Genomic DNA, 13,609 nt, shown 5'->3' on the forward strand with positions numbered 1-13,609 from the left:
CCACCCAGGGTGGCATCACTGAGTCATAGAACAGTTTGGGTGGAAGGGACCTTAAAGATCATCCAGTTCCAACCCCCCTGCCATGGGCAGGGACACCTTTCACCAGACCAAGTTGCTCAGAGCTCCATGCAGCTTGGTCTTGAACACTTCCAGGGACATCCACAGCTTCTCTGGGGAATGTGTTCCAGTGTCTGGGCACCACTACAGTAAATAATGTCTTCCTAATATCTAATCTAACCCTGCCTCTACTTTGAAGCCACTTTCCTCATCCTATCACTACAGTTCCTGAAGAAGATTCCCTCTCCATTTCCCCCGTAGCCCCTTTCAGACATTGGAAGGCTGCTATGAGGCCTGAACACAACCTTCTCTTCTCTGGACTGAACAACCCCAGCTCTCTCAGCCTGTCTTCACACAGGAGTGCTCCAGTCCCCTCACCAACTTCATGGCATCCTCTGGACTTGCTCCAACAGCTTCATGTCTTTCTTGTATCAGGGGCACCAGAACTGTGTGTTGTATTCCAGATGAGGAATCCTCACTAGAGCAGAGGATCTGGATCTAGAAGAGCATTCAAGAATTGTTGGAATCTTCCTGTGATACCATCTGGACTTTTACTGCCCACTAAATATCAAAAACAGCTTTTGAAAAAGCATTTATTGCAAATCAAAATTTCCACTGATGTGAGAACCCCAGCCTTGCTCTGGGGTCTCATATGGTGGTGAAATTCCTCCTCCAACCTGTGCTTCCAAAGAAAAACTCCACAGGCTTTAGCTGTTTGGTCTCAAGGCAGTTTATTGCTAGTTATCTAACAGATTATGTTCTTGGACTGCGGCTATTTGATCAGCGGCCTGGGTAGAGGCACACACACACACTGACATCCTCTCTATCTGCTGTCTTCTTCGTCTCTCTCCCCGCCCAGGGCTGCTGCTATCTTTTATAAGATATATTACGTATAACATGTTTACAATTATTCCCCAATACCTATTATCTACATTGCCAAGTGTTTTTCTACTCTAAACCAATCTGTGAGTGCCAACATCACCAAGAACATGGAGGTAAGGAAGAAGAAAGAAGGACGGGTTCAGCCCACTTTCCTCCATCTTAGAACTTCTGACCCCCATGTACAAAGTGAAAACCCCCCTGTACATGTGCTAAAACCCCCCTGTACAATACTAAAAAAATTTCCCCTCTACTTTGTAATTACTTATACTATACTATCTAACCTTTTGTGACTGCTTGTTCCACCTCCAAAGTTGGTAATTCATTCCATGGCTCAAACTCAAAATCACAGCTGTTTCCAGCTGCCTGCCAGGGTTCAAAATGCTTCTGACCAAGGCCTGGAACCTCTAAAAATGTCTGAGAGACATTTTGAGTTCCCACACACTGACTCCAGGACTTCCTCCTGAGTAAATAGAAGAACCTGCTTTGCTGTTGTAAGACCGGTGGAGGGATCTTATGGAGGGTGCTGGGAAGCAGGGTGAAAAAACACTAAATATGTTCTGTTCCCTCAGTCATAAAATCCTCCTTGAGTGATTAATTCCATGTGAGTTTTGGGTTAGCCCAGAACAGTATTCCTTACAACAGCCAAAAGCAAATCACTCTGGGGAAGTATGACAATATTTGGCTGTTGAGTATTCTCTTTGTTTCCAGTAACTGTAGCTGAAGGACTTTTCAAGCTCTGAGTGGCATAACTATCAATTGATTTCTCTTCCATGAATCTAACCAGTGTCTCCTTGACCCCATGGAGATTTTAAGCATCCATAACATCCTGGTAAGAATAAAACTCAGTCCCTAAATATCTAGAACTAATCAATCCTTTAAGCAGCTTAATTGACTTCTGAACTCTCACAGCAGCACTTAATTTGACAATTAATTTAATTTACCACCTTCCAGTGCTAGTATCTTTACTCAAAGCAGTGCACAAGGTTTTCCCATCACTTGAATTCTTCATTAGGTTCAATGCATGACATGAAAGAACAATATACAGGAGGCTTTAAAGGAAGATCAATGATACGGTGAGAGTTGAAATAAATTTGATCAGGAGGGTTTAAAGACGAATTAAGGAAGAAATGGCGCAATACAGAAAGTGAGTGACCTAATTTACTGCAGTTGTTGATGTTGAGATGAAAAGTAAGAATCTAGATATAAGAATATAGATAAAACTTTGCAGTAAAAGCCTTCTATCTTACCCACAGACATTTAAACTGTTATACATATGTAATCATTTCAATTGAAGGAAATGTGGTTGATGCATACACACAACAAAGATTCAAGAATCCCTGGTGAATTAGTGGCTGTCATATCTTTAAGTGAAACATCAGTGCTTTCTGGTACCCAGTATTAAATCTAATAACCTCAGGGATTGCTCATTTACAGCAGGTAATGCCCATGAGCATGCTGGATTTTCTTGACCTTAAATCAGAGGTTGACTTGTGTATTCTGCTGTAGCCAGTTCTGCTTCTTTGCAGAAGCTAACATCTGGGCAAAAATTAGCAGAAATACTGGTTTCAATTTTATATTGTTTTACAACTCAACCTCACTGACAGAACTAGGCCTTAAGTGCTTCACGGGAATTAGCTCTCCTAAAAATTCAGCAACTGAACAAACCTGAGAAGATGGCCCACAACTCATCTGTGAAATACTCAGCTTGGGGAAATAATTTGTTTAACTGTGACCCAAATAATGAAGTATACAGTGTTAGTTGTCAATTAGTGCTGTACTACAGAGCAAGAAGAATGTTATGCAAAACAAGAAGCTGCTTATAAGGCAATAGAGGTATCTGAGTTCTAACTAACATCCCCATTTTTTTTTAAGGATTTAAATAGAACTCTTTCTTGTCAAATCTTCGGATGAACTCTATTACTGATGTTGGAAGGTGATGACTGTCAGCCAAGAACTACATTAGAGTCCATAATTGAATTTCAAGAGTTGTCAAGAGCAGGCTAATCAAATAGCTGCTACTAGAAGTAAAATATTAAAGAAAGAAAAAAATTAAAGTTCTCTTCTGGCAGGATGAAAAGTATATTGAATAGTTTCCCTATGTCATTTCTAATAGTATGTTAAATCTTTCTGGGCTACCTTTGTCTGACATTGTTCTCTTGTATAATAATGATTCATTATATATAATGTATTCAATGACTGTAACTTACCTCTTAATGCCCAAAAATATGACTGCAGCTAGGTATTTGCATTGTAAAACAAAAGCATAACACCAGGGTTTATGAAGGATCCTTTTATATTAGTTTCTTGACAGGAATATATACTAGACTTTTTTTTTTTTTTCTGAAGTAAAATACTGACCTCATAATTATTTTATAAATTTAGCACAGGAAACAACAGTTCTTCCTTCCCTGTGCTTAGGTAATTTGACAGTTTTAAGGAGAGCTGGAGGGCAAAATATTCCTTGGCCATTTAAGGAGGGTGAAGAACTGCTCTCACTGCACTGATCATTAAATCCATGGCCTGCAGTTTGGAAGTTTTAGCAGTGTTCAGGCTATGTGATGGGTGGGCTGTGGTCCAAAAATACAGAAGTGCAGTGTTCCCAAACAGTGCTGAGTAAAATGGAGATGATGCTCCCTGAGCCCTCAGTTAAATATAGTGGCTGTTAATGACAGCAGGGAGTGCAACAGGAAGACTTCCTTGAATTAATTTTTCCTACCTGCTATTCCCTGCCTGTTCTTGGATAAAGCATTTATTTTCTCCTCACCGCTTTTATTCACCTTTTTTATTCCTAATTGCACCAGGACATGGAGGATACAGACAGGACCAGGTAGTACCTTTGCTTCTGCCTTTAGCTGCTCTCAAAGGAACTATGAGCACAGCTGTATTTTTGGTTTCATAGTTATTTACACTTTAACACCACATAGCACACCTGAGCTAAATGGAATAGATTCTTTGCTGCTACTGTACAACCTAGAGAACAACAGCAACAACAGTAACACCTGCAGGTTAGCCAAATGTTTTATTGTAGTAAAACATACCATACACAGAGGAAAACCAATGGTTATATTTTATCTGTCTCATCAAAGCAAAATACCTTTATAATATTTCCCACTGGCTTAAAAAGGAAATGCTAATAGAAATAATTTCATTATTAAAAATATATAATGCTTTCTATTTGTTTTGTTCTGTATTAGAAAGGTAGATATTAGGATGATGATATGGCTTAAATATATTAAAATTTTTCCTCTGGCGAGTTTCATCTCTAGCTAGACCACAAATGGAATGAGTTCAGGAAACTCTGCATGATAGCAGGTATCAACCCACATTAGGTGTAGATTTGAGAGCTTTAACCAGAGTGCCTGAGTTTGACAAGAAGAGGGAAAGCCTTGGATATCTATTCTACAATGTTTTTATTCTCCTGCATATTGAAATTTCATTAGTATATTTTTTCCTATTTTTTTTTCCTCTAGATAATGCCAAATTTGTCTTTTCTTGTTTTAACTATCACATGGTAAAGAACAGACCACCATATTATTACACAAACTGATTTTAGCTTAGTGAAATTAATCATGGCTGGTTCTTAAAAATTCTGGGAGAACTGAAGGAATAGGAGAGAAAGGGTGACTCCAGAGAGCAATTCAGATTTCCTCCATTAACACACCTGCACTGAATGACCTCCTGGAGAAATCCCTCTCTCTCTTCACTAAGAATAGTGGAAATCCAGGAAGACTCGGCTGGAAAAAATTAGCCCTTGTGAATCTGGAGTTCACAGGAGTCCTACAGCATCCAAACCTCCTAGGCACTGCAACCTCCATCTATGTCTGGAGAGTGTTCTTAGACACCCTCAGTCATCTGCTGCTCTTGCCAGGAATCAGAGATGCACAGCATGGTCTTTGCAGGCCTAAAGTTCTCATTCAAGTTGGCATTTGTGCAGCAATTAAGGCAGCAGATTGTCAGGGCTAGCTGGGATTTCAGTGTTCCACGGAAAGACAGAGGAACTGTTAATTATATTTAGCAGTTCCTGTTAAACATTACTGAAATAGCAGTCAGGGAGGAAAAGGCTGCTACAAAAACACACCGGATAAAAGGAAAATGGCCTTTCCACTGAGCTGAAAAATACTATCTAAAAATGACAGAACAGCATCCTATCATGCCTCAGACCATTTGATGGACATTATTCACAGTTGACATGTGTACAACATCCTCAACATTTTCAATCACCTGGCCAAAACTGTGTACAGTTGATACTAAAATAGCAGTAGACAATCTGTAGTGCTACATCCTTGTTCACCTTCCCTGTAAAAACCCTAAAAATCTAAGGCAACATTACATCACAGCTGCACTGTTTTGAAAACCTCACAGGGAGGTTCTGCTACTCAAACTTGCTGCTCTCTGCATCCTGGTGCACAAACAAGAACTGTGACAGCAGAAACACTCGGTCCGTTCTTGCTGCTGTCACTGGAGGTCACTGGGAGGTGGGGCCAAGAAGTCATCATCACATTTTAAAAACACATATGTTCAAAAAAGACTGGTATCCTGGTTGTTGATAGACTCATTTTCCTGGATATACTGGAGAATGTCCACTTCATTCATCGCCTGAATCCTGCTTTCCTTTTGCTCTGCCACTGAAGGTGAATTAGTGCTCATGGGGGGAGCTGCTGGCTTCTGAGGCAGAGGTGGTTTTGGTGGGACCTTAGGTTTTGGTTTGGAGGTAACCTCTAAGAGTTTCTCAAAGTCATCTTCAACTCTGGAATGAAAAGAAAACATCAGTAACATCCTGGGAATTTCTGAACTGATTTTTGTTTTGTAAGAAAATTAAATCTTTCAAAACAAAACTTTCTGCAGGAAAGGATCTAGTCTGATAAATTTCTCTCTCCATAGAAGTTTCCGTATGAACCATCTTTTTTATAATGTGGTCTTTTGGTTCATACAAGTTAACTTACACAAGTTTACTTCACAGCATGTTTTCAAATGTCTAAATTAAAGGTAATTTGCAATTACTAAAACACCAAACTTTATTTTAGTTTGGAAAAAAATGTTTTTGATTTGTGACATACATTTTCATGAGAAATTAAAATTATCCACATTCAACTCTGTTTTCTCTTCATCTCCATCACCCAAAACTGAGATTGAGCATCCCCATGAAACTGTAAACACTAATGGATTTAAAAATTCCATGTTCATATTTGGTTTTGGGACACTGAAGAAGTTTTGCAATTTGTGATCACATACAACTCTTTTTGATGATAATTTACTTCAGATTCCTACTGAAATTACCCAGAACACCTCAAACAGTTCATGGTATTTTCTGCCTGCATTGTTTGACCTTATCAGCCATGCAGCAGGCTGTTCGTGCCCAACTCTGTTCCCATACAAGCTGTTAAAAGACTTTAAGAGAGCCCCTATCATAGATTATCTTGTGACTCCAAGAACTGTGTGCCTTTGGAAAGTCAAAATATGGAGTAAGGAAAAAGAAGGATTCTTTTCAGCAGCTCCACTCACTGGAACAGGATATGGTACTAGAGTCTAAGGGAGATGCTTTTTTTGTTTCTTCTTCTCCATTACCCATAGGTAGGCAGTCTCTGGAACATGAATAAATAATTTCAAGTCATGTACTTTTTTTGCTTCTTTCTCTCATTTGCCTTTTGTAGTTAAGACTCATGGGACCACTGAATATCCTGACCTGGAAGGGATCCATTAGGATCATCAAGTCCAGCTGCTGGACTTGCACAGGACATCCCAAGGGTCACACCATGTGACTGAGAGCCTTGTCCAAATGCTCCTTGAGCTCTGTCAGGCTGGTGCTGTGACCACTGCCCTGGGGAGATGTTCCAGTGCCCAGCACTCTCTGGGTAAAAAACCTTTTCCTAATATCCAGTTTATAACCTCCTCACTGCCAGGCAATGAGGCATCTTGGGGGGGTTACCCAGACACCTGTGAAACCCCTGGGATAATTTCTGTTTCCTAAATGGGACAGTGATTCCTCCCTTTCTCTCTTTGTTCACAGCTGCCTCAGGAGAGGTGCTGTAAATGCCTCTACCACATGACAGTACAGCTGGTGGGGCTTTCTGCAGACAGTTAATAGTAAAGCTCAGCTTTTCCATAATTTGGGAAGCAACTGATGAGGCAACTGTCCAGGATGACCAGGAACATGATCAAAGAACCAACATCTCTGAGACACTTTATTCCTCCATTCCCAGTGAATATTGTTTGAATGTTAAAAACAGATATTTCAAGAGCTACATCCCCCTACAAGCTAAGGATCCCACTATTACTAAGATAAAACTGCATGATTTCAATGGTTTCTGTTTTGTGTTCACCCTCATTAAAACCTGAGAGGAACTTACAACACTACTGCCCTGGCTGAGACAAACTACACCCGCCATGAACTGGCCATGAAGTCAATAAGGATCAGCCCAAATTTTCTGGTGTAGAGACAGTCGGAGCTCTTTAAGGTAAAACCATTCCTGAAGTCAGACAGATCTTCTTGTGACTCCAAAGGGAAACTAAAAACAATCACTTTTAACCAAGGCTGTTCTTGTAACATCAATAGGAAGAACATTAATATCTAAAACTAGGAAACACCTAACAGGTGAAAGTCAGAGCCATGGACAGAGCCATTCACTGCCCCAGAGTTCTGCACCTTGAACTCTAACTGTGGTATTCCAGCAGGCAGCACCTCAAATTTCATCCTCTAAGTAACTCTGGAGATTATATTCTCTTTTATTTAGATAAGATTTCTGATATCTTTTATTTTCCATGATTCTTTATGAGTGACATATCCTACTTAACTTACAAAACACGCTCGATTTCTGAATTTCACACTCGTATTTCTGAATTACTCATCTACAAAGAAATTAACTTCATTGAAGCCCAGGCCTTTCTGTTTGTTGCAAACTGATATCCAAGAGGTATCACACCTGTGATCACATTGCCAAGACATGTTCTTGTTCTCTTTGCTGTGTAATAAACAAAACTTGTTACGGCTGGTATTTCTGAAGCCTCCCTTCTTGGCATAAACAAACAGTGAATGAATCAGTGTCTGTCATAAAGTTTTGGTCTTAAATAACAGAAAACAATAATCAGAGGAACAATGCATAATACATAGAGAGCATATGGAGGAAGCAGGATTTTGAACTAGTTGCACTACCCAGAAACGGCAGCAGTAAATCCAGCTCACTAACCTGGTATGTTACAACTTTCTGAATTCTCTACTCGAGTTCCTGTGCTAATCACAGCAACAAAAACACTCAGCACACCCAAAAAAATAGCCTCAAAAGATCCAGTCCAGTAGGTTGTGGGGGTCTTTAGGGGTGGGGGTTCAGTGTTCTGCTTTTAAGCCAAAGATTCTACAGAAGAAAGTCTGGAAGCCGATGATGTAATTTCCTTTTTCTGTCCTGATTTTTTTCAAGACCTTGGTTAGACAGCAGTCTCTTAGAGAGAACATAGCAGATAATATGTGGTCTTTGTCTCAAAACCTGCTTTTCAGCACTGCAGTGCTAGGCAAGCCGTTTGATCCACTGCTGTTTGATCATGTGAGACACAACTGTCTTTGCAAAACTAAAGAGGTAAAATGCAAAATGCCTCAGGCAGAGATAGAAACAAGGACTTCTATTTCTTGAAAGCAAATGAATTGTTACAGTGCATAACTACCACCATATTTAACTCCAGGCCAGAAGGAGGAAGAAAAAAATCAAGCAATTATTCTGAAACAAGATTAAAGGAAGAACCTTCCCACCCCATCTTTTTATAGACAATCAGGCACAGAATCCATGTAATTAATCATTTTTTAATTAGTCTCCTTCTATTTCTGTTTAAGAAAAGCAGCACCACATTGTTTAAAATTCTTGCCATATTGTTGTGCTGGTTCACAGACTCTATTGGTGGAAATTCTCTCAGAATTCCAAAAGAAAGCAATCAAAGCCCTCACTAAAGAAAGGCTGTCACAAAGCCCTTCATGACTGCTGGCATGTGGACTTCCAGACAGTAAATGAGTTCTGACTTGGAGACAGATGCAGCTGCCACGAGAACATCAACATTTTAGATGCCATTTCTCTGGACTTTGTCCCTTCTCTCTGGACAGATCTTTGGGACAGGAATTACTGTCTGCATGTACAACATGATGGACACAGTGATCTCTGCTTGCTGTGAATGCTTTAATGAGGAGAATCTGTAATGAAACCAAGAGACAAAGACCCCCATAATTTGCTAAGAATCCAAAGGCTCATGCTTGAAGCTCAGTTGTGTAACTAACTGCAGTTCTTGCAGAACAGACTTTCATCTTTTGCTAGCTTATGTTCTTTGTTTTGTCTGGTGTTAATTCCAAGTACAAGAGATACCTTGGTGAAGCCTTGGGGAATGCTGTAACATCACATCTACAACTTGGGAAAAGACTTGTGCCCAAAAATAGGCAGGAGACTTCAAAGTATCTGTTGCCCATCACATCTGCTATGGTCAGGAGAGACAGTGTGATGTCCAGCAAGGCCCAGGGAAAGATACAGGCTGGAGTTAATCCCAGGAATGCCAAGCACTGGGGGCTGTGAAGGAGATCCCTCCTGCTTCAGCTTTCCCCTGCAATCCATTACAGGTAAATTCACAATGGTATTTTAACCAGGGCCAGGAAATATGTCTGGACACTGGAATGTGACAATCTGTATTGTTTAAATGCTTCAAGAACCACTGGTATGGCTTTGGTCTGAGAGAAATTCACCCTCCTCCAAAAAACTCTCTGGCACAACTCGAAGCTGGAGTGGGACAACGACCATTCCCTGGGGGCAGCTGCACACAGTCCCCTTGTCCTGCAGCTGCAGAGTCCAGCAGCATGGATGCAGGTGGTGCTGCCTGGCCAAGTGCCAGAGAACAGGCTCATGAGTGCAGGTAAGTCCCACAAGAAGCCCTCTGAGATAATCAGCCTGCTGGTTACATCACTCATCTTGGAAATGAGAAAAGTCAATTTCTCCAGTCTGAAAAAGTTTAAACCTCTCTCTCCTGCCTCTCTAGAAAGTTCACAATCACCAGCCAAAGGTACAGCTGGGACAAGGGAGAGAAGGCAGCTTTTGCCCCTTGAGCTGACAATGTCTGTCAAAAATGCAAACAACCTGGTGTGAGATGGTTGAAATCTGGTGGGTCTCAACCCATACATGTTCCTAGGGGTGGGGCAAGGATTAATGTTTCTGGTCTAGCAAAAAACTATGTTTTGTTGGCAAGTTTTCTTTATAGCTTTTATAATGCTTGTAAGTAGCATCCTGATACATCACAGGAATCAAATAAATACATTATTGAAAACCATCACAGAAGAATCTGTTTTTCTATAACCTACTGCAGCCAAATCAAGAACCTTCCCCCACAGTTCTGTCACAGCAAGCAAGGAACTGCCCTGGAGTAGTCAAGAGAAACTGCCCTGGGGTGTTCAGGAAAATTCTAACTCAAGTTACTGCAACCTTGTCTTCCACCTGTACATTGCCCAAATAATCCTCTCCTCAAAGATCTACATATAAACCCTCTGGAGTTTCTCAAAGTTTTTTTTTCCAGCTATAGTGGTGTTCTCATACTCTCAGGACAGTGAGAGTATTGAGTGAGCATGGGTGCTGGAAATGCTGCTCCACATGACTCCTGGACAGGTTAAAGGTGTGTTACTCTCTGAATTCAGCATCTGCTAATGCCTGCTGAAAGAAGAACACAGAAATGATGAACCTGCTCAAGAAGCTCAATGGACTGAATGGTCTGGGGTGCAGTTTCACAAACAGCCTCAGCCTTAAAAAGTATAATGCTCCTGAAAGGGTTATCAGTGTAATCCTAAGAAGGAACACATCAGATCTGCCATGACAGGACAGTAGAACTGGGATTCTTCTGCTGACACTTTTTTTCAGCATTGGAAAAAGACAAATGTGCTCACAGCTGCTTCCTTCCATCTCAGTTACCTATTCATTATCAAAGGTGAAGCTAATTAAATCTCTCCTAAAAGGCTGCTCAGACAGCTGTGATAATTATTTCAGGCTAGAAAGTGTGATAATTTATGTAATTCTGTGGGCACACAGAGCTGCTGCAACATTGACAGGATCAATTCCACCATTGGTTTTCCACAAAAACCTGATCCATCACACCAGGCAGGCATGATTGAGATTAATGAGGCACAAGAGTGCATGCCTGCAGGCCTCTGACCTCACTGGCATCATGGAGACATGGTGGGATGGGTCCTGGGACTGCAGTGTTGGAATGGAAGCATACAGGCTCTTCAGGAAGGACAGGCAGGGGACATGAGGAGGGCAAGTCACCCTCTGTGCAAATGACCAGCTGGAGTGCACAGAGCTCAGCCATGAGCCTCAGACGAGGAGCATCCAATACTTCAGGGGTCAGGGTTAAAGGGAAGGAAGGGACAGGTGACATTATAGTGGGGGTCTGCTGCAGGCCACCTGACCAGGAAGAGTGAGTGGGTAAGGTACTCTACAGACAGGAGCAGCTTCATGCTCACAAACCTTGGTCCTCATGGAGGACTTCAACCACCTCATTATCTGTTGGAATGACAGCCAGCAGGGCTTAAACCATCCAGGAGGTCCCTTGAATGCCTTGAGGAGGATTTACTTCTCCAAGTAGCAAAGGAGCCAACAAGGAGAGGTGCTAGGCTGGACCTCATTCTTACCAATGAGGTGGGGCTGGTGAGGAATGTAAAGCTGCAGTTACCATGAAATGGTGGAGTTTCAATCTCTCATGGAGTGAAGGGGGTGCTCAGCAAACCCTGGATTTCAGGAGAGCAAACTCTGGCCTCTTCAGGGATCTGCTTTGTAAAGTCCTATGGGATAAAGCCCATGAAATCTCCTACTGCACTTAGAATGCAATTGGTTCTTCTCAAAGCTCAGCACTTGTTAATGTCAAGTTGGTGATTCTGTTTAAAACAGTAATTCTCATTTCATATGAGCAAGTATCCACAGAGAGCACAGTCTTCAGTTTGCAATGGGAACGTTTATCAGATTCTCTTCTCCCTCGTGTTGTGACAAGCCCAGCCCACGCACATTTTGCAGACCCATTTGTCTCCCTAACAGCCTCTGCCTCATGAGTTACAGCCACTGCTGAGGATTCACTGCTGTGCTGGCACTGCTGTGGTGCTACTGTTGCTACAACCACTCAGGTACCATAAAGATCACAAAGGATTTGGCTGCTCCTGTGTTCTGCTCTGGGCATTATTGTCTTCCCATCCCCCTCTGGAAGAAGGTTCTGCCCTCCTCTGCCTCAGGCAGCTCTGCAGCTCTCTTCTAGCTCTGCCCATGATTCAGAGTGAGTCAGACACTTCTCAGATCTACCACACACATGTGAGCAGACCTGAGGTACATGTGAATGTTCACTGCACCAGTGAAGAGCTCCCACATCTGCATTATTCAGCTACTCCACTGGAGTGCAGTGAACATGTCCAGGTTTCTGGACCTACCACAGACCTGCTGGTGCATCATAGCTCAGGACAGTCCTAGATCTTAACAAAATGTGTCCAGGTAAACTTTTGGTATGATAGAACCAACTATGTCCAAGAGACCAAGAAGTTTCCATTTCTAGTAGCATATCCAGCTCTAGCCTGCTAAAGGAATGGTTTATCACAGCTCCTACTCTGATCTGAGGGCTGTGCAGAGATTTCTTCAGTCCCTTTTGGTAAAGGAGAGTGTCAACACATATGGGGCAAAGACAAGACTTAGGCCTCAAAATAAGCTCATGCTTCATTGCAGGGAGATTGCAGAGTGCAGCTTGTGTTGAACATCTCACCACAGAGGGTCACTGCCTGGAAAAGAGACTGGTGCTGCCCTGCAAGAACATTCAACACCAGTTTGGTGGGAAGGGAAGGTGGGAGAGGATTCAAATGCTGCCTCTACGTTTATGAGACCTGACTGCTCTGCTGAGGCTTCCAGCTGAACAGAAAACAGAGTGCACTTTACCCTGCCACTGGAGAAAGTCCTGCTATGGGATTTCAGTGACTGCAGTGAATTTGCATAGAGGGGAGGTGAAGTGTTGCTCTAGGTTAAAACAGTACTGCCACTTCTCCTCCCCTCTTGGACACCAGCTTCTCCTTTACCCTCAACTGCCTTGCCCTCTATGATGTGCAGATAACTCCATGAACTGGGATTACCAGGGGAATTTCAGAGGGTGTTGGGCACCTGAACAGGTCAACAGATCCTGACCTATCTGCCTATACCTCTTGCACAGCCAGGAGCTGCCTCTGGATTCCCACAGCAACTTTCCCATTGGACCACTTGCATGGTTTTCTGCTTCATTACATCTATTAATTTCCAATTGGATCTTGATGACATATCAACTATTGGAAACACTGAGACAAATCAGGAATAAACAAAAACTACTGGAATTTAAAAGAAATTACATCTTTTTCCCATGGTTTCCCATAACCATCTGGGTGTGCTGCTGTTGATGATCCCAAACTGATCTGAAAGCATGGTCTATTGATTTCAGAGCAGGCTTCAGAGACTTTCTCTGAACATAGATAACCCAAAAGACATTAAAATAACAGATGGAGAAGTTCTCTCTAGTGGATAAAAATGCAAGGACTGCATGGGAACAGGCCCTTCTCCTGTAGTCATATGAACACTCTGGATAAAGTGCTGTATGCTGAGATTACTAGCAGACAAGAAAATATTACAAGCACACGTGTGTTTGCTCTCAGTATACCACAGCA

The 13,609-nt window shown here is 41.9% G+C and overlaps 1 protein-coding gene across 1 annotated transcript in view; it reads right to left on the bottom strand.

The window, feature by feature from the left end:
* Nucleotides 1-3,939: 3,939 nt before the first annotated feature.
* The window catches only part of HS1BP3 (HCLS1 binding protein 3), a 53,104-nt gene continuing 43,434 nt past the window's right edge, over nucleotides 3,940-13,609 (bottom strand). Inside the window, exon 7 of the mRNA XM_021525336.3 lies at nucleotides 3,940-5,686. Coding sequence (XP_021381011.2) covers nucleotides 5,458-5,686 — 229 coding nt within the window. The 3' untranslated portion in view covers nucleotides 3,940-5,457. The remainder of the gene's footprint in view (nucleotides 5,687-13,609) is intronic.

The sequence above is a fragment of the Lonchura striata genome, chromosome 3 (genome assembly GCF_046129695.1).
Source record: "Lonchura striata isolate bLonStr1 chromosome 3, bLonStr1.mat, whole genome shotgun sequence".
Lineage (NCBI taxonomy): Eukaryota > Metazoa > Chordata > Aves > Passeriformes > Estrildidae > Lonchura > Lonchura striata.